The following is a 20674-nucleotide window of genomic DNA, read 5'->3' as shown; positions in this document are numbered from 1 at the left end:
CAGAGGTTACCCAGATTCTTCCTTTTCCTTGTTGGAAGGAGAGATTGTGTTTTCTTTCAGGCATGCTGTCTTGTAAAGAGACACAGATTAAACCCTGCCCTGTCAGATCCGTCAGATGTTTTTACCTGCCCTTGTCATTGGCCCTCTTGTTTGGGTGTTTAGGGAAGAGCAAAATCCGTCTGCAGGCTGTGCAGGTTTGTTGGACAGAGCTGGCTGCAAAGTGTGGAGCAAGCACGTTTACATCGACAGATCTGTTTGTAGCCCTTTCTTTGAGAGCAGCTAGCCTCCTATTTGGGACCTGAAGTAGTGTTGCATTTAACTTGTGTGGTGTGTCTTGAAGTGGGCTTGGTAGAGCTGAGTAACAGCAGCAGGAGAGAGCGATCTGGGGTCAAGGAAGAAAGCAATGCCCTTAGGTGGGAAATGTAAAGAAATGACAGGGTAGTTATCTGGGAGTTGCAGGGGAGAAAGCTCCAGCTCCTGAAAGCATGAAGCAGGGTGCAGACCTGGGGAGCTGCCTGAGTCTGCTCAGGCTGCTCATCAGCCTGGCTCTGGGAAAATTAGGGAGCAGTGGTGCTACTGAGCTCATGCAAGACACTGGGGGACTGGATAAGAAAGAAACGAAGTTGGGGGACTGCTGGCAGAGTTGGTGCTGCCAGGTCAAAGAATTGTGCTGGCCTCTGTTTGTGCTTGTGCTTCTGAAAATGGGGAGATTGAGTCTAGTTGCGAGATGAGGGAAGAAGCTGCAGTGTGAAGTGGAAAAGGTCATGTCTCCCACACGCTGGTCCCGTAGGGTTCAAGCTGCATTGGTGGCTGTACACAGCAGCATGCATCTGAGCTGCACCTTCCCCCTGATGGGACTCCAACTAGTCCAGATGTTTGGAGCTGCCCTCTGCAGCATTGCCTGCAGGCTTGTGCCCAGCACAGGGGTCCCAGGGAGGCAGTGCCAAACAGTACAGGGCTGTTTCTCACTTTCTGCGCTGCTGTGCTCCTGTGGACCAGCCAGAGCTGCTTCTGATGTTGGAGGCAACGTGTAGAGGCTGTAAGTTGGGTTGTCCCTGGCCAAGGGTTTCATGCAGATGCTCAGTGTACATTTCAGTGAGCCAAGTTTGTTGCTCTGTATGGTGATCCCATGCCCAGGGGGGCATGAGGGTCTGCTGAAAAGTCTGGGAGTGTGGCAGAGTGCTGGCCTTGCCTTGGCGTAGGATTTGCCGTGCTGCTGCTGTGTCGTCTTTGGGGTGTGAAGTTGGAGCATCCCCAATTCTCTTTGTGCTGGCGTGCTGGGGCCGGGAGATACAAAACTGTAGGAGAGTGGGAGTATGTTGGAGCTGCTTGCTCCCTTGCTTGTTCATCCCAGTTTCAGACTGTGGAAGCCTGGAAAGCAGCCACCATCGTCCCCCGGGTACGCGGTTGTGTTCTCACTGCTCACGTGTGTGTCAAGTTGAGGAGTTTCCCAGAATCTCTCGGTCTCAGGTCAGCACTTGCACCCACCATTGAAATGTGGCTTTGGGATGAGAAAACCCTGGTTATTCCTGCTCCAGTCCCCCTGCAGCACATCCTGGAGCATAGCTGATCCTGCTGGAGAACCCAGGTGCGGTGCTGGCAGTGCTGGCAGGGCTCAGCAGCCGGCTTGCAGTCTGGTCTGCTGCATGCTGGTGTCGACTGGCGGCTTTGTGCCTGTGGCTGTCTGACTGCATTTTGTACCCAGACAAATTGGTGGGAGCGAGGTTGCTTGGCAGGGCCACCGGGCATGCTGGCATGGTGTTCCTGTGGCTGGGCTGGCCATGCCATGTTTTCTTCAGGGCCCATGGGAAGGGCTGGCAGCCACCGATCTCCTCCTACCTGAGTGGAGGAGCAGAGTGCTGTGGCAGTAATGACCCACCCAGTGGGTAACTGCCAGTCCCGGGGGATCTGCCCACACTTGCCTGGCCTCCCACAATGGCTCCATTGTTCCTGAGAGGGCAAGAAGGAGGCTGCCTGCAGCTCCCTGGGCATCATTAACCCTCCACCTGCCAGCAGCAGGCTGCAGAGCCTGTGTGGAGCAGGAGGTCCCGTGGGCAGGTAAAGGAGCTCCCACCACCCGAGAGTGAGGAGGGGAGCACCAGCGTCTCCCTGCCAGCTACCTCCAAACTCGCTGGTTACTGCTGTTTTGAGGACAGCCAGCATACGCCTGTGGTGAAGGTGTAGAGGGAGAGGCCCTGCTGAGCCTTGATTTCCTCTGACAAAGCGTACGGAAGCTCTCTGCCTTCTTCCAGGCTGCTTGCTGCTGTGACCTTGCTTTGGGAGCAGCCCTCGTACAGCCCCAGCATGGACACCAGCAGCTGTGTTGCTTTGGCCCCAATGCATGTGCCCAGAGCAGGATGTGTGTGCAGGAGCGGGATGTTTGGGATGTTGGGGTGCTAATTCCAGTGGCTGAGGTATTGGTGTGGAAGCTGTTTAAAGCTATTCCAGCCTGATTGAAGTGCCTTCTTCCTTCCTGTCCTGTAATGTGATTGTGGGCCAACGAGCTGCTCATGGTCTGCCCATGGTCTGCCGTGGCTTCTGGTTCCTGTTGTAGAGATGTAGCCCTGGAGGGCACAGGCATGCCTCACCAGTGTGCTCATACTGCCAAGGTGCAGGCTCAGAGCCAGAGCGTGATGTCTGTGTGCTGAAGAGGACAACAAGTACCCTGTCAGTGGCCAAAGGAGCTGGACGCCCACATCCCTCTCTGCTGGCTGGCTCTGCATTGCCTGTCTTCTGGTAGTGGTGCCTCTTCCCTGCAGCTTTTTGCCACAATTGCTTCCCCGTCAGCTGACTCCAGGGATTATAGGGCTGCCTCGGCACCCCTGCTCCATTGCAGATTTGCTCTCCAGAATCCATGGGATGAGGAAGAGGCATTTGGCTGGCATGCCAAGATTCCATACAGGAAACTTTCTGGCTGTTGGTCTTCAAAGATGTCGATCCTGGTGTGTCTCGTGCTAGCTCAGAGACTTGCAAATCGGCTCAGTAATCCAGACAGCCGAAAACTTTGAAACCCGATAGACACAGTGCGAGTATCACCTTTGAGTTCTACTGCAAACCCCGCAGCTGATTTTCTTATATCATAACCTAAATGGCTACCCTGCTTCCAAAATATCTGTTATCTCCACTTCTCCCACTAGGTAGCCTTTGCACTCTTCTCCTGCTCCTTTGTACCCCGGCCTTTGTTGATGCAATAACTTTTCTTCTCAGTATGTTCTGGCTTTTAATAACGGCGTAACTGGAGTTGAGCGTGGAGGGCCCTGGGCTGAGCCGGGAGCACTTGATGGCCCCAGTTACTGTACCAAGTGGAAAAGAAGCTGCTGCAGAGCTTGATCTGGCTGAGTCTGGGCACCTGGGTTCTGCCCTCAAGGACCACTGCAAGCCTCAGGCACGCTGGAGCGGTGTCAGAAGCACGTTGTAAGTTAATGAGACCTCTCTCTCTTGGTGAAGAGGAGCTCTCTGGGGGCAGCCCCAAGGACAGGCTGCTGTTTGCTCCCTCCTCCTTGTCTGTGGGTGTACATCTGCCGATAAACAAGGGTCTCGTTGCCTCCACCCCAAGAGCTACAGTTAGAGAGATGGGGTGATATCAGGCTCTTTCTGTCTGTTTCTAGTGGGGTGGTTGGAGGCTTGGGTCAGGGTTAGATCACTGTGTCTCTTGTGCGTCTTCCCTGCGGCTCCAAGGAGGAGCTTGGTGAGCTGCAGGGGTGTTTGTATAAGGGCAAAGTAGTCCCTGGGACTTGGGGCTTGGTCTGTGGGGAAGGCTGTGCCTCTGTGCGTGCTCTGAGTGGGAGAAGCTGGGGAATTTCAGCTTGAGGTGTGGAGGAGGCTTCTGTGAGGGTGAAGTGTGGTGAGGAGGGTGGTGCAGCTGCCCTTTTGGGGTGTGCTGTGGGGAAACCCCTCTCCGGATTGGTGGAAGGTCAGACTCTGATGGTAAAGCCCTGTGGGGGGCAGGGGTCTCCCCTCTCCTCGAGGTCTCTCCCTCCCTCTCCAGCCCAGCACTGGAATCCCAGTAGCTCCTGCAGGCAGCTGCCACCACTCAGCAGCACCGCGACCCACACCGGCCCGATCCACACTGGGGAAGGTGAAGTGTTTCCCAGGGTGGAATTTCCTGTGAGGCAGATGCGCAGGCTCTTCCCCTCTGACCTTAAACCCTGATGTGCCTTAGTCATGATGGCATGCAAATACGAGGCGATAGGGTGGGGGCTGGAGGGAGCTGCTGGGAAAAGGAAGTGACCTCAGCTGGGGTTTAAATATAGAGCGCAGGCTCTGCTGCATGCTGGGCCTGGTATTTGTAATCCTGGAGGAGCGCTTGGCAGCTCTCTGTATCTCTCTTGAAGTCCAGGCTGGCCGAGGGCAGCATAGGGGCAAGGTGCAGGGGCTGGAGCGTTACTTCCCCCTCCTCTGCCCTGCGTTTCTGTCAGCTCCCCCTCCCCAGGTGAGCTGGAGCACGTCTGTGTGCTCATGTGCTCAGCGGCAGCGCTGCAGCCTGGGCGCTTCGCTGGCCCATGGGTGCTCCAGCCTCCGCTTTGTGCAGATGTGTCTTTTGTGCGTTGCATTCAGTGCCAGGACTGGGCGCAGGAAGGGAGCCCAGCTTGGGTCTGTGTTGAGAGCAGGCTGGGACACTGACTGATCTGAAAAGCGCGTCAAAGTAGGGCTGTCAGACCAAGCCTTCCCGTGTGTGGCTTAAAATGCCTTATTTCCTCTGCTACCGTGGGCCTCCTCAAAGGCAAGGCTGTTCGTTGCAGTGCTGGTCATACTGTGCAGTGCAGCTGGCGTTCATGGTGTGGAGAGGTGGCAGGGGTGTCCCTGCCACAAGGGCTTCCTGCTGGGACTCTGTCTGCAGAGATTGTGCCCTTCCTCAGGCTGGAAGGTGGCCTGAGCTTGCATTGTCGGGCTCGAAGGGAGAGCTGTTGTTTTGGGGGAGATTTTCTGCAAGGTGGTATAGGATGTCTAGCCCTTGCTTGCACCCTGCAACAGGTGTCTCTATGCTGCCTTTATCTGAGGAAGTGGGGTAAGCAGGAGCTGCAGGGACACGTTGCATGGCTTTGACCTCCAGCACACCCCTCCGCACCTTATGGAGTCCATGGCATGAGGGCTGGGGTGCAAGGGGAAACCGATGGTCCAGGTGCAAGGCCCCTGCACCACTGCACCAGCCTGGATGCCTCGATGCTGGCAGGAGGTGCAGCGATTTTGCCTGTGCTCAGCCCTGGAGAGGCTGTGAATGCCTTGGGTGACGGTGACACCTAGTGGCTTTGTTCCACAGTCTCCTGCCCAGACCCGGAGATGGGGTGCTGGGTTTGACAGCTGGTGCTTCTGGACACCTGGCATGAAGCTGGACCAGGAACTCTTATGTCTGTGGCTTGGAGACAGCGGGCGGGGAAGGGACCAAGTGAAGTGTCATGTCCTTGTTGACAATGGCTGGTCTGTCACAGAGACCTGCAGAGGTACTTCCTGCTCAAAAGAAAAGCGGAAACTATTGTGTTAAAGCTCAGGAGCTCCTTGTGAAGTTCTGGCACGCTGGGTTCCCGTCCCGCATGCTGCTGGCATCTCATGGGCTTTTTCAGTTACTGCCAAAGGATCCTAAAGCAGTTACTGAGCTCTAGACCCAGCTGAAAGAGCTGTACCAGGCATTTACCTGACTCTAGGCAAGACTTGGCTCCCTCGTGATTCTTGTGGGAAAGTCAGGTTTTCAAGGTCTCGACTACAAGTCCTGCTGCTCGGGGATAGGTGGCGTAGCAGGGGGCACCGTGAGGCACAGCTCACTGGGTAGGCATTTTCGCATTACTCAGCCAATCCCAGTAACCCCGGTGCACCAACACAGCAGGAGTTGCCTGAGGAGGTCTTTTAATCCCATGTAACAACTGCACAGGGAGGTCTGTGCTGTGGCTTTGTGTTGCAGCCTGCAGCGTTATCTGCCAAAAGGGTTTTTGCAGGGAAACCGCCACTTCCCATGTATAGGGGAGCTTGTCTTTGTGCACCCCAGCACAGTCACATTATTGCAGTCCAGGAAGGTGTCCTGCCCTGAGCTGCGTATGATGGGACAGCCAGCGGTGAGTGTTTGAGGGGGGTCAGGTGCAAGGTGCCTGCTGCAGAGATGGTGTGTATCCCTGTGTTGCTACCTGCCTGAGCCATGTCGCTGGCATCTACAGGCAAAGATCCTTGATGCATTTACCAAAGGCTGCGTGGGGGTGTCCAGCTGTCACAGCAGCCCATGATTCTGGCCAAATTTTACGTGCTGCGGGAGAAGATCCTGCGTCGGGGGAAATCGAAGCTGCCTGAGCAGCAGTAGTACCTTTGGAAGAGATTTCTGGCTTTGCTCCCTGACCTGCTAGATGCTGTTACACCGCTGCAGCCTGCTGAGCTGCGGCATGCAGGTGGCTGTGCTACCCTGTGTGGGGGACACCTGCACCATCCTGCAGGTCTCTTGCTGACCTGTCCCCAGCAGGTTGGGTGAGGTGGTGTACAAAATAATTAATTGTTATCCTCCCAATAGAGCTGCATGTGACTGTCGAGTCATGTGAATGTCTGGCACGTGCAGGGTTTCTGTAGAGAACATGCCAGTTGGACTCAGAAGCTGGAAGGATCTGCAAATTTGGTGATAGACCTGGAGACTCCCTGAGCACAGGATAGGAAGCCAGGCTCTATCTGGGTGTGCAGCAAGAAGCAGAAGAGTGGGAACAAATGTTGAGCTGGGGACAAGGAAAGCTCTTAGAACACTGATGGATTGAAACCGTGACCAGGGAAAGGTAGTAGGGTGCGGAGCAGAAAGCAGACAGCATTCCCCATTCGCCTCACTCTCTCCGAGCCTCAGCTTCCACCCATGTTACATGGTGTGTCTGTCCCTAGGTGGAAGGGAGTGCGAATCTGGAGTTTTGTCCTATGAAAGACCTTTGAGACTTGTGGCCAAGCAGCCACGCTGAAATGCATAATTCGTGAGGCAGCTCCAAATGGCAGGAGATCAGCAGGGCCAGCCAAAACAACTCTGAGAACTGCTAGCATTCAACAGGGCATTGGGTTTTCTCTGCAGGTCTTATAGAGCCCTCCCACACAGCTGGTGAGGGTACCACCTTTTCTGCCATTTAAAAGGGCCTGAGAAGGATCCAAGAAATGAATAGAAGAGAAAACGGGCTTCGTTGGGCTCTCAGTCTGATGTAAGAGCAGCGTAATTTCATGACACCTTCAAAACAAACGACTCTTGTCAATGGAGCGTTGCCCTGTGGAACTCCTTGCCTCCTGATGGCTCCCCGAGTCCAGCTGGCCAAAGCAGGGCTCAAATGAAAATGCCTTTAGCAGCAGCAGCCTGGGTTAAGGCTGGTTCTCGTTGGTGATAAACACACTCAGGCAAGTGCTCCTGTGCAGGGGTTGGGGAGGTGCTCCTGCAATCATGGGTTGCTGAATAGTGTGCTGGCTCAGAGCTGGGCTTGTTGGGCTTGGGGTCAGTTCCAGGGCTCATCTGGCTCTTAGAGCCCATCGCTGACTCTTGGCTGGAGCTGGCTCGGTGACAGCCCGGCTGCTTCGCTACTGTTTTTAAGGGTTTTGTTTCTCACTGGAACAGATTCAAAACCCATTGAATGGTCTTGCAAAAAGGATTGTTTTGGAACAACCATTTTTGCAGGGAAAAGGTCAAGTTTCTGATTCTGGTCTTTTTCTCAAATCAACAATGATCAAAGATTCTCGGACTTCAGAAACCTTGCTTCTGGAAAGTTTGTTGTAGTCTTTGCCTTTGTGAAATAGTCAGACTTCAATGAAATAGTATGGTATTTCTTTGGAGGTGTTCCAACCCCTTCTGCTGTTAACCCTGGAAGGACTGATAATCTAGAAGTGGTGTTAGGTCGTGTGCCTGTGATCTCATCCAGCCTTGGGGTGAGAGGTATTTCGGGAGTGGGCAGCAGGTCTTTGGGGTCTCTCCTTTTGCTGTTCTCTGCCTTTCTTCAAGAAGCCCTTGAGCTTGCGTAGGACTTCTCATTTTGAAAGCCAAGGTGTTCCACTTGACTTTGTAGTGGTGTCAACGGGACATTTAGGATTGGGCTTGTCCCAGGGTTGCTGCACAAAGTGATTAGGTGGGTGGTTATCAGCATAGGCGAGGTGCTTAGAGGGCATTTGCAACGTCAACCTGGACTAGTGACTTACTGGGCTGGCTGGCAGAGAGGGGGGCTGGGTGACTTTCTGCTCGTTACATCTCTCTGTCGCAACCGGTCTTGTATGTTGGGTGCTCATGAGCTGCAGGGCATGTCAGCACAGCTCAGGAGGCCGGGTTTCTGGTCTTTGCTGTGCGCGGGCAAGTCAGGAGTCATTGTCTGGGTTTCGCAAGAGCTGTCCCCCACATCTGATAGGAGGGAGGTGCGGGCAAGCTCCTTCCTTTTTGAATCCTTGTGACTTCACCTGGCTTCCTGGCTTCCTCTCTCGCCATTTCTTCTGGCGGGGATGGCACGGCAGCGATGGCAGCCAGCCGGAGGAGGTGGAAGCTGCGGGGCAGGCAGGCTGGCGGCTGGAAGCCTTTCCTGCCCCGTCGGGAGGCAGGCTTGGGCTCCGCATTCTTGTGGCAGCGTTGTGAATCTGTGCGATCGTCCTTCACAGCGAGCGGGAGCATGATTCACCAGAAAGTCCTCTGGGAACGCAGTGGGGTTTCAGGTTTCTTGAACTATCAGCTAGCAATTCCGGGATTTCGAATATGTCAGCCCGGTCTCTCCTGGCCCGAAGCTTCCTCCTCCCCCTCTGCTGCTGTTCAGACCGTGCTGGAGGAGACTTACTTGAAAGCATTTTTTGTTGTTTTGTTTTGAGGTTTCTTGTCCACTAAGGTCCTAGCCTTTGATTTGAAGCTGTGGCTTTTTAGATGTACCAGGCACAAATACTCTGCCTTTAGATGTAGGCTTCGTTCAACAGAGGTATTTATTGTGCCTTGTAAGCCTTCTTCCCTGCAGGGCCTAGGCTGGGTTGTGTTCCGCACCCCCCCCGCCCCCCCATTTAATGGCATCGAGGCACCCAGAAACGGTGCATCTTGCTTAGGGTCACTTGTGGAATCTGGGGGGTGGGCAGGGAGTAGAAGCCAGGAGTCTCAGCTCCTTGCTTTAACTGCTGGGAATTAAGTTTGCTATTGTCTTTAAAACTACTGGGCTGGAGTGGGTGTGTTGCTAAATGGCAGAGGGAGCCAAATTTCTCTGCAATCTCCTTTTTGTCATGTTCTTTTCAAGATGTTTTGGATTGTTTGTGTCAGTGTATCTACTTTCTGATTAATTCTCTTCTGTGGCCCAGATGTGTGGCATGCCTGCTGGAATCCAGTTTGAATCTAGGGGCGTGTGCAAGGAGCTTACAGCAATCAAGATGCCTATCGGCGTGCTGCAACCAGACAGATGGGAGGCCAGGGTGGATCCCCGCTATGCATCTGCAACAGAATCCAACTGTTGCTACTCCCGAAAGCAGAGCAGAATCTGCAGGCAGTCGCTTCTGGCATTTCTCCCATTAGGAACCGCGAAGGGAAGCAGGCAGTCTCAGTGAAAAGACGGGAAGAGGAGGGCTTCCTGAGGTTGAGCCAAGGGCCCCCCATCAGCCCAGGGTAGCTTTCTGTCCTGTGACTGGCTGGGGCAGGGCAGTGGATGTCCTCCCTGGAGCACCAGCCTGCTCCCAAAACAAAGGGAGAAGATAGATGCCCCAAATAACATTCTGGATGGACCTCGAAGCCAGTGAGGCTGTCTGAAGGTTTCATCGTGGCGGCTGCCATGTCCTTCAGGATCAATGTGTGTGTTCCCTGCAATCTGACCTGGAAACTAGAGGGATAGGGGGTGCCTCTTGAGTGTTAGTCTTAGGACTCTGCAGGCATGGTCTTAAGTGGGGCCATGGTTTTCTTCCTCCCTCCCCAAGGCACTTGCATACCCATGCTATGCTGTACAAGGGCTGTGCCTCAGAGCTGCTGAGCATTCGCATTTTCAGTGAAACACTTTGGGATCTATTTTGAATGCAATATCATGTCCATGCAGATGTGCCACAAGGCAGACCTGCATCTCCCAGCCTATTGTCGATATGGATGGTGGTGGTAGCTCCTCCGCGGCTGGTCTAGCCGCACTCTGGTGTCAGTCGGCTTGTGACCCTCAGGACTGCGATGTGTTGCAAAGATTGACGAGTGTGGCACAGCAGATGGGGGCTCTGGGCCACCAGCAGTGGGAGCTGCTGCAGGGCTTGCTTTCTGGAATGCTGTCTGGCAGCAGCCTTTTCCAGCGGGGCTGAAGGTTCCCTGCTGCTGGCCAGCCAGTGGCTGCAGGCTGTGTGTGTGCTTAACACTGCAGCTTGTGCCATATGGACCTTCTCCTCCTCGCTTGCCCTCTCCATGTCTCCTTCCCTGCTTTGTTCCCCTCCCCCTGCGAGCAGTTTTGACAGAGCAATTGGGCCGGCACTGGGCTGGCAGCTCTTGACATAAATCTCTCCTGGTGTGGAATGAGGGGTATAAATATCCAGAGAGTGATGTGATCTTTCCAGCTGCTATTAATAGGTCCCTGGAGAACAAGAGCGAGTGAGTGAGACTGGCTGACACTTAAAGGGCTAGCAACTCCCTTATGTGCTGTGAAAATTAATCAGCGCTGTGGCTCACCATCTTCCTCCAGGCTAGAGCAGAGCCCTCACCGAGGTGTGTGGGGAGGAGGCAGAGGAGGAGGGAGCAACTAACGACTTGCTAGTTAGGAAGTGGTGATAGGCCAACTTGTGCACCAACAATCCCGCTAACTAACTAGGAATGCCTGGGCGGGCTGTGTGATAGCACTGTTTGTGCAGGCTGCACTTGGTTGGGTGCCATGGCGTGCCGGCCAGCCACCGACTCAGCCAGCCGTGCCTCGCAGGGAGGCAGATGCCGAGAAGTCCCTTTTGCAGGCAGGGAACTCACTGGTGGTAGATGGCAAGCTGCAGCCTGCACCTTGTGGCGATCATCATCTTTTGGGGATTATGGGTCTGCCAAGTGTGTTTTGCTCTTTGCTTGTGTGCCATTCTGGATACAGTGTTTTGCCCTAGCAGAGCAAGCACTTGGTTTTTGCCGATGGTATGTCTTCAGGCTCGCCTTCGGCAAGCCGGGAGGAGCGTGCGTAGTGCTGCTGAGCTCTTGCGGCGCTATCCAGAGATGCAGGGTTTGGTCTGAAGCCGGCGCTTCCTGTCCCTGGGTGGCAGAAGAAATCTGTGCACAGCATCTGGCCTGTGTGGTCCAGATGGGAGGAGCAGACCATGGGCCCAGTAGCTCCCATGTGCTGGGAAATTTCTCTGCCTGTGCTCAGGAAAGGTTCTCAAGTGTGTTGTGGGGTGTCACGCAAAGCACGCAGCAGACATAAGCAAACAGAGTAATACCTTAACTTGCACAAATGTGGTTTACTCTCCTTCCCCCCTGCTCCCTGAGAAGTAGAGAAGACTGTGACAGGCAGGCAGGGTGGGTCTCTGCAGCTTTGGGGTCACTGGCTGGGGCAGTGAGGGGGCTGTAGCAGAGGAACACGGAGCCCTGATGCAGGAAGAGTTAGTTATGTGCTCTAGATGAAGAAAGCCAGGAGAAGTTCTCATGGGGATGTGCATCTTTCTGCGCTGGGACTATCTCCGAGGGCTTAGGAGTGAACGCGGTTCAGGCCAGGAAGAGTTGGTGTGTGGGAGCTGTGCCCGAAGGTCAGGGACATCCTCTGCCTGCTCTGGCAGCCCCTGAGGTGAGAGGCTGGCTGATGTCCCATACTGCCTGTGCCATGTTGAAGAAGGCTACTTGCTGCAAGTAGAGGTACTCATAAGCCGGGAGGGATGCACCCTGCAGCTACCAGGGTTATCTGTCGAGCTGAGGGTTGATAGTAGCCTTCCAGAACACGCAATGTGCTCGGGTACTGCAGAACCACACCCCGGTCATCTCTAATGCCCGTGCACAGCTCCAAGGGGAAGAATCCCAGCATGAGCCTGAGGCTCTGCCAAGGCAAATAGATCCTGCAAGAAGGGCTGCTGCAGCGTTGCTCAGCTGCATGCATGTCCTCCAGCCCAGAAGCCTGCACACTCTGCCCTAACCACCTCTTCCCTGAAACTCTCTCTGCCTGAGCCTGCAGGGCTGTTCAGAAGGCTGGGCTGGGTCTGGAGCAGAAGAGCCTCACCCTGCTATCCTGGCAGGCCCATGGCAGGTTGCATCATCCTGCTGGGCTGGAAGCTGCCACTGAAGTGGATGCTCCCTCACCCAGGGCCTCGGAGCAGAAGCCAGCACAGTCCCTCAGGCCCCTGGGAAAGACAGGGATGCCACTTAGCTAATGAGTACCTGCTATTCCCAGCTCTGCCCTTGCCTTGCAACCCACCACCGCTGCCTCAGCCTTCTTAGTCCTCCTCTGCCCCATCCCAGCCTTCTCTTCATAGCTTTGCATCAAGATCATTTCTGTCTGCTCAGTTGTCTTCTGTGTGTTTTGCAGAGCAGAGGAAATTTACTTAGCAGCAGAAGGGGTCGTTGAAAACCCATAGGGCACCAGATTTCTGTTCAGGGTCATAAAGTTGTTTGAGCTCTGGAAACACCTACAAAGTGGCTCTAAGGATCCTTTCGCTCGCCAGAGGGCCAGGCTGGCATGGAGCACCCTGTTCTCATCATAGCCTTGGAAATGAGGGCTCTTGCATCCACGCCCTTGGAGCGCTGGCAAGCCTGCCATGCCTGGGTGGGAGTTTGCTGATTGTTCATGTGCAGCTGACTGCAGGGCAGGATCCTTGCTCAAAGGGGCCAAGGCTAATTCACAGCACAAGCATCTCTGGGTTGTGCCTTGCCACAGGCTTTGTCTGGCCCTGCGACCAAGCAGCAGCCGCAGTGCCCTGGGCAGTTCTCGCGGCAGCTGTGCCCATGCCGGGGGCACCGTGCTCACTTGTTGCCCTCTTCTCTTGCAGGTTTCTGACCGAAGGGCCTGGGAGTTCCCTCCACTGGCGCTGTGGGAAGCTTTAGCCAATCCAATGCACCCTGACAACAAACTGCCCAGCCATGGCAAGGCAGGCAGCAGCAGTGCCCCGGCCCAGCACCACAATGTGAGCCAAGCACCCACCTGCAACCTGGGCTCGAAGGGTGTGGGGGCGGGCAGCCATGGCAGCAAGGCCACTCAGATCTCCCCTGGCAACTCTGGACTGAAAAACAGCCAGAACACTGTCCCAAACTTCAGCTCCTTGAAAGGCAAGGTAAAACGGGAACGAAGCATCTCGGTGGACTCTGGAGAACAGCGAGAAGCCAGCACCCCGTCACAGGACACAGAATCAAAAGGTAATACTCTCCTAAACCTTGCCTCAGCATGTCATCCTTGCAGTTGCTGCAAGCGTCCTGGCAGGACCTGGGATGGGAGCAGCTGTGAGCATCTTGGGTTTCTGTGCTGTGGCTTCTGTCCAGGCTTGTCCTGGCTGCCTGTGCATTTTTGCATCACTGGCTTGTCACATCCGCGGTTTTGGGACCAGAGCGGCTGAGCAATGTCTTTATGTTTCATTCCCTAAGCTGTTACACTGAGAATCTGGGACTCTGGCTTTCTTGGGCTGCTGAGGCCAGCTAAGCAAGACTGTGGTTCGCTTTCAGTTTGGGACTGAGTTGGGTTGTTTTCTGTCTCCTTGCTGTTGGCAAAGAGCTGCCTTTGTGGTGTTCTTACAGCTGCCCAACGACTCGGCCATGGTTAGCGAGGAGGTGCTGTGAGGGTCGCTGTCTGAACAGTTCTGTGGTTTTGTCAGCGACGGATGACTCTTGTGTTACAGCATGTGGCTTCTGGAAAAGGGCTGAGTCAGTGCTTCCAAACCCTCTGGCTTCCCTGTCCTCACCCAGCCTTCCCTGTAGCCTCTTGTGTTCCACCGAGCTCTGTGCTCAATGGCTGCAATGAGCATCTCATGGGGGGTCATTGGAGGAGAAATCCCAGTGGTGCCCTTGGTTCCAACCAAGGCTCACACCCAGTCCCTAAACGCAGAGCCACTGTTCTGGCTCGTGCCCCTAAGCATTTGGTTTCACAGCCAAAGCTGTGTTGCCTGACTGGCTTAGGCCAGCGCCGTGCCTTGGAAGAATGGGTAGAATGTACCCGAACAGACCTCCTGTCCCAGGAAAGCTTTCTCCTGTTGCATTGGGGGGTTACTGTATGCCACCGATCATAAGCAGTTGTAGCTTTATCCCAGTAGTGTCTCGTAGCCCAGACTTCCACAGGAAAATTATTAAAATGGCTTGATCGGGAATGCCTGAATCTCCTGTGTTCCTGCTGCAGCACACTGACCGATCTTGTGAACATGGCCTGGAAACCACTAGATGACGTAAAAAAGGGAGGCCAAGTAGTGTTACATTAGAGTTAAAGTACTGGACTGGAAGTTGTCCATGCTGTGTCTGATTCCTTTCCCCAAGTCCCTGGATGCCTTTAGGCAAGCCCCTTCCTCTCTAAGCTGCATCAGCCCCATCTGAGAAATGGAGGGGGCACCCTAGCATACAGAGGGCATAAAGGCCCCTGCCTGACTGATGTCTGTGAAGGGCAGAGTCTGTCTCGCGTTCCTACAAAGGGTGTGAATGTGCCCTCTCGTTGCGTGTTTGGGTTTTAATTGCTAAATCACAGACCCCTTAAATTTAGAGTTAATGCCCAAAGCTCTCCGGTTTGGAACAGCAATTGGACATGTCCTGTGTTTGCAGACTCCTTTCAAACAGTAAGAACTACATCTCATTCTGAACCGCTAGCTCTCACAGGGGAGTCTCGCCGGGTCTGGCTGCAAAGCCAAGGAGCCCAGACTGAGCAGATGCTTCAGGATCTTTACCAGGGCTGGGCAGATGTCAGTGTAAGGCTTCTTGCCCAGTGCATCCTGGCTGCTTGGCAGTGCCAGCATGCAGCACACAGCCAGGCAGGGCCCCAGCCTTCCCAGCCCCTGCCAGGTCTCCTCAGCTCTTCTGATGGCTCGGTCCCTTTGCAGGTGAGGTGGCTCCCCGTAGCAAGCGACGGTGCGTGCTGGAAAGGAAGCAGCCATACAGTGGGGATGAATGGTGCTCTGGGCCAGACAGTGAGGAGGACGACAAGCCCATCAGCAGTGCACACAGTGAGTGTCTACCTCCTTACCAGCATAGAAGCTTGAATAAAGCTGGGTCCTTCCCGCAGCTCAGTAGGGCGGATGGCACTGGCGCTTCTAGCTTTGCCTGTGTGTGCTGCCTTAGCTGGGTGTGTGGTGCGGTGGGCTGTTGCAGCTGGTGGTTGTTGTACTGGGAGAATGTTTGTGGCCATGCAGTGAGATGTAGGACCTATTTTGTGGAGATGTGGAGAAGGTGTTGAGGCTGAATGTCCCTGCCATACATCGCTCTGGCCACACTAGCAGCAGAATTGCTGCCTTGAAAGCATGCCTGGCTTAACTCTGGATCAGCATGCCTGCCCTGGTCATAGTGGCAGCCCGGCCATGTGACATGTGGTGCCCTTGTTGCAGCAGCTAAGTCTGTGCCAGGCCATCCACCTGGCTCTCCACAGCTGTGCTTTAAAGGCAGCTGAGTCTCAGGAGGCTCTGAGGGTCTTGATGGTGGTTCAGGCAGGGCTGAGCTGGCTAAGGTGTGCACTGTTTGGGGCAACCAATAGCAGGTCTCTCCTGCTTTCCAACAGCATCAAAACTCCTTCACTTTTGGTGTCTAGAATTCAGTTTAACTTTCAAATTGCCCCAAGAAAATATCTGCGAGAGTGGAGCAAGGTCCCGTGGCACCCAAGGGCTGCTGCTGATGGAGAACATGGAAGTGTATGAAACCAAGCAGAGGGTGGCTGTCGTGCCTGCCAGTGGATCGGTAGCCATCCTCTCCAGGCTCTTCCCCTGGCGTTTCTCTGCACAGTCTGCAACTCTTGCGGGAAGGGATGGTGCCACCTCCCTGTCAGCAGCCTGCTCTGAGATCTGCTTTAATTAGAGCAGGTCAAGGTGGGGCTGTCCAGGGGCAAGGGGGGGCAGTGAAGCAGCACGTGTGTCTCCATGCCACGCTTCCAGTGATGTCCCTGCACTTTAAGCACTGCTGTGGCATGGCTGGTGCTCGGTGGGCCTGCGGGGTGGTCCCTGGCGAGAGGCTGCTGGAAGGAGAGCCTGCCTGCCGCGGGGAATGTCGCTTGTGTGCCTGCAAGGAGCTAGGTGAGAGAAAGGCGCTGCGTGCTCCTGGTAATTGCAATGCTTATTAATATTAATCAGGAGTAGGGTTGAATGACGGCCGACGATTAATAGTCACCGCTGCCGCGGACAGCATCCCCTCTCCCTTCGCTGCAGGGTGTCCAGCCGGCGGGCCAGTGGGGACGGCTGCGCGCTGGGCACCGGGAGGCGGTGGCACCGGGAGGTGGTGGCCCCGGCCGGGCGCGTGCTGCCACCTGCCGGGGACCCGGCCGGCCAGAGGCTCTTCCTCCGCCCGGGGCCGTGCCCGGCACCGCCGGTCGCAGCCGCAGCCCGGTCCCCTGCCCCCTGCCCCCTGCCCGCTGCTGCCCGTGGCGCGGGCGGGAGGCCGCTGGGGCTCGGTGGCTTCAGCAGCCTGTCTCCTCTGCTCCCGCAGATTGTAATGTAGCAGATCCTGCGATGTCCACGGCCTCACAGCTCGGCCCAGGGTCCAACCCGCTGCCGAACCTGAATGAGACCACTTCTTCCAGCGTGCCTCATGGTGCTGCCCCCGGCTTGCGGTCGGATGCCGCAGGAGGCGGAGGCGGCGGAACGGGAAAGCAGCCTTCACAGTTCGTTTACGTCTTTACAACGCACCTTGCTAACACGTAAGCGGTGAATCCTGTCCATCCTCTGCTAGTATAGGGCTGGTCCATCATACCTGCCTGCTGCGTGCTGCGCTTGAGTCCTGGAGAGCCAGACAGACCTGTATCCCTTTGGTTGCACAGAGCGGGTCCCCCCAGCTGGCAGCTGCTGCTGGTGGACAAACTTGGGCCCAAGCGCGTGCTTCATCCCAGTGGTGCGCAGTGCTGCATTCTGCGACACACACCATAGGGTACATCTGGTCAGCATCCAGCTAAAGATTCACCCAAAGCAGTATGGACTGTTGGTCTGATTCAGAAGTACCAAAGGGGCTGGGTGTCACGAGGAGTGCCGTGTAACACTTGGTGTTCTCCACTCAGTTCCTCCGTTCTGCCCTGCGTTGTCTCAGCTGTGGAGTCTTAGCACGGCTGTTTAGTTTTAGAGTTGTGCTATGCCACAAGTTCAGTGCAGTAGATCCCAGAGTATCCGTGGTAGACCCCAGAGCAAAAGTACATGGGAAGAGAGAAATTCCAGGGCAAGCAATCGTCAGTTGGAGAACTTCACTGGGGCTTGTGCAGGACAGGTGGGAGGACTCCAGGAATATCCCTCCTCAGTGACCTCCAGAAAATTCCCTTTCCCTGCAGGACTGAGGAGCAGAGGTGGCATCTGGGGTGGGTGGGATGGGGCACGATGCCTGTTCTTGAGTGGTTTGTGCTCTCTCCCCAGAGCTGCAGAAGCTGTCCTGCAGGGCCGAGCTGACTCTATTCTGGCCTACCATCAGCAGAATGTCCCGCGAGCAAAGCTAGACCAGGTATGCCAGACATGAACCAAAGGCTCCTGTTGGCACCTGCTACTGACTGCTGACCCTCCCCTTTTGACGTGGCTGTTCTCCCTCAGCTCCTGGCTCAGCTGTGGGGGAAGGGATTGTCAGATGCCCTTTCAGTGGGGTGGGAAGCTGCTTTGCTGTGGAACCTCTTGGGAGTGAGTCCTGGCTGCTGTCAGCTGTGAGGAGTTTGGGATGGGGCATAGCATGTGGCCCCATAACCGTGTGGATGGGCAGAGCACCTGATGGTGCCTTTCCAGGGTGCATAATGGAGCCCGTGTCTTCCCCACAAGGAATGAAGGTGAAGTGCTACAGGGCATGTTTTGGGGACAGAGAGGTCTCCTGCAAGGTGCAGGGAAGAATACTTGCCTAGGGTTTTCCCTGCTCAGGTTTATCTCCCTTTTCTTTGCCAGGCGCCAGTTCCTAAAGTGCTGGGGGTTGCTGAGCCACTTCCGATTAATCCACCTGCTGCCAACACTCCACAGTCCCAGCCACCAGCACCTCAAGCGAGTCAGCCTCAGCCTCCCCCGCCGCAGCCCCCACCTCAGACCATTAGTCAAGCACCTTTGCCTGCACCCAGCAGCCTGCCCCAGGAAGGGACAAGTGAAGATGTCCGGAGGGATCTGACTCCCAACTCTTTGGGGAACAGCAGTGGCAGCAACCAACCTGGAAGTAATCACCCAAATACACCCACTGCGTCTGCCAGCACCATGCAACCTGGACAAGTGGACTCCTCTGCCACATCCAGCTCCAGCCTTCTAGGGGAGGGCCCGGGGATGCCGGGGAACGGGCAGGCAGGCCTGGGACCCAGGAACCCTATAAACTCAGAGGGGCTGTCGAAGGAGCAGCTGGAGCACCGAGAGCGCTCTCTGCAGACCTTGCGAGACATTGAGCGTCTGCTGCTGCGCAGTGGGGAGGCCGAGCCCTTCATGAAGTCCAGCCAAAATGCCGGTGAGGGCGGGACTGCCCCTCAGCCGCAGGCTGCCCCTGCCCAGCCCCCTGTGCCCCCCACCAGCTTGAAGAAGTACGAAGAGCCTCTGCAGTCCATGATCTCCCAGACCCAGAGCCTTGGTGGGCCCAGCCTGGAACATGAGGTGCCTCACCACCCAGGTGCTGACATGGGGCAGCAGATGAACATGATGATGCAGCGGCTGAACCAGGACAGCCTGACACCAGAGCAAGTGGCCTGGAGGAAGTTGCAGGAAGAGTACTATGAGGAAAAGCGACGGAAAGAGGAGCAGATCAGCATCCATGGCCGGCCCATGCAGGAGATCATGATCCCACAGTCAATGGGGAGTATGATGATGCGTGGGCCTCCGCCACCCTACCACAGCAAGCCTGGAGAGCAGTGGCCACCAGGGATGGGCAGCCAGCTGCGGGGACCCATAGATGTGCAGGACCCTATGCAGCTGCGGGGAGGGCCACCCTTCCCAGGGCCGCGGTTCCCTGGGAATCAAATGCAGAGAGTCTCTGGCTTCGGAGGGATGCAGAACATGCCCTTGGATGCTCTTGGGCCCATGAACGCCCTGCAGAGGCCAGTCAGGCCCAGCATTGGGTGGAGCGATGATATGCCTCCTATGGGAGGCCCTGGGAACTTTCCACAAGGCACCCTGCCCTACCCATCAGGGCAAGGGGACCCCGAAAGGTTCATGAATCCCCGTGCCAGGGAGGAGATCCTGCGGCATCAGCTGATGGAGAAACGCCCAGTGGCAATGCAGAGGCCCATGGGGATGTCCGGCAACTCCATGAGCCAGGGCATGGAAATGGAGAGGATGATACAGGCGCACAGGCAGATGGATCCATCCATGTTTGCTGGGCAGATAACGGGGGATAGCCTGAGCAGTGCCCCAATGGGAATGGATTTTGCAGGCACTCGGGGGATGTTGAGCCCCCCTATGAGTCAGTCGGGCCTTCGGGACATGGACACACCCATGGGCCCTGGCAACCTCAACATGAACATGAACGTCAACATGAACATGAACATGAACCTCAATGTCCAGATGACCCCACAGCAGCAGATGATGATGTCACAGAAGATGAGGGGCCCCGATATAATGGCCCACCAGGGCTTGAGCCCTGAGGAGCTGGCCAGGGCGAGGGCTCAGAATGGCAATGGCAGTGCGATGCTGGGGGGACCCCAGAAAATGATGATTCCCTCCCAGTTCCCCAACCAAGGACAGCAAGGCTTCTCAAGCGGGCAGGGGCCTTATCCCAACATGCCCCAGGAGATAGGCAGCGGCTCGGACATGTTCAGCCCCGAGCAGAGCGCCATGCCTGTTGGGAACATCAGTGGCACCACCAGACTCAGCCACATCCCCCTGCCTCCGGCCTCCAATCCCACTCCCACGCAAGGGGGAAACCTGGCCAACATGCACCCAGCACCTTCGCGGGGGCTGGGCCGCCGGCCCTCTGACCTCACCATCAACATCAGCCAGATGAACTCCCCCAGCATGGGTCACCTCAAGTCTCCCACCCTCAGCCAGGTGCACTCACCGCTGGTCACTTCCCCGTCTGCCAACCTCAAGTCCCCACAGACGCCCTCACAGATGGTCAGCATGCCACCTTCAAACCAGTCTGGACCCCTCAAGTCCCCCCAGGTGATGAGCTCCTCGCTTAATGTCCGCTCTCCAACTGGCTCACCAAGCCGCCTGAAGTCCCCTTCTATGGCTGTTCCTTCCCCTGGTTGGGTGCCATCTCCCAAAGCCACCATGCCCAGCCCAGGACTCAACCAGAGCAAGCAGACTCTCAGCATGAACTCATCTACTTCCATGGGAGGACTCGATCAGGGTATGCCGGGTATACCTTCTGTGCGAGTGCACGCATGCTTGGTTTTGGTGAGCGTGAGGAAAGGGTTTCCCTCCAGCCTGCACGCTCTCACAGAAGTGGGGAGGTGCTTGTGCCTCTGTGTGCCCTTACATCTTATGGAGCAATTTGTCTTTCCCAGGAGTCCAAACAGGGCCTTTCCAGGTAGACAGGAGAGTGAACAGAGCAGCTTTTACCTTCAACCCTGAGATACAGGCAGCAAAAGATGTGTCTGTGCTGGGCAGTCAGGGGCAGTTTGAAGTGGAAGTCCATCACCATTCTGGAGCGGGGTTCTCCACATGAGCCCCCTCAGAGTCCAGAGGGTGCTGGGCTCTGCCAGCTCTGTGTTTTGCAGCCTCCACTGGTCACTGCCATTGGAAGGAGGAGACAGAGTCGCTG

The 20674-nt window shown here is 55.9% G+C and overlaps 1 protein-coding gene across 7 annotated transcripts in view; it reads left to right on the top strand.

Annotated features, from left to right (window-relative positions):
• Positions 1–20674, top strand: part of BCL9L (BCL9 like) — a 51274-nt gene that overhangs the window by 24355 nt on the left and 6245 nt on the right. For 5 of the 7 annotated variants that reach the window (XM_080366892.1, XM_080366893.1, XM_080366895.1 and 2 more), the window contains 5 exons: positions 12856–13219; positions 14878–15000; positions 16466–16676; positions 17377–17461; positions 17887–20260. In XM_080366892.1, the coding sequence (XP_080223018.1) occupies positions 12856–13219; positions 14878–15000; positions 16466–16676; positions 17377–17461; positions 17887–20260 (3157 nt within the window). Of the gene's footprint in view, positions 1–9047; positions 13220–14877; positions 15001–16465; positions 16677–17376; positions 17462–17886; positions 20261–20674 lie in introns of those variants that run through there. The other 2 variants (XM_080366891.1, XM_080366890.1) reach the window with 1 other exon arrangement.

Source organism: Falco punctatus, assembly GCF_963210335.1.
Source record: "Falco punctatus genome assembly, chromosome: 16".
In the NCBI taxonomy this organism is placed as follows: Eukaryota; Metazoa; Chordata; class Aves; order Falconiformes; family Falconidae; genus Falco; species Falco punctatus.
This window is presented reverse-complemented; position numbering and strand designations above follow the sequence as displayed.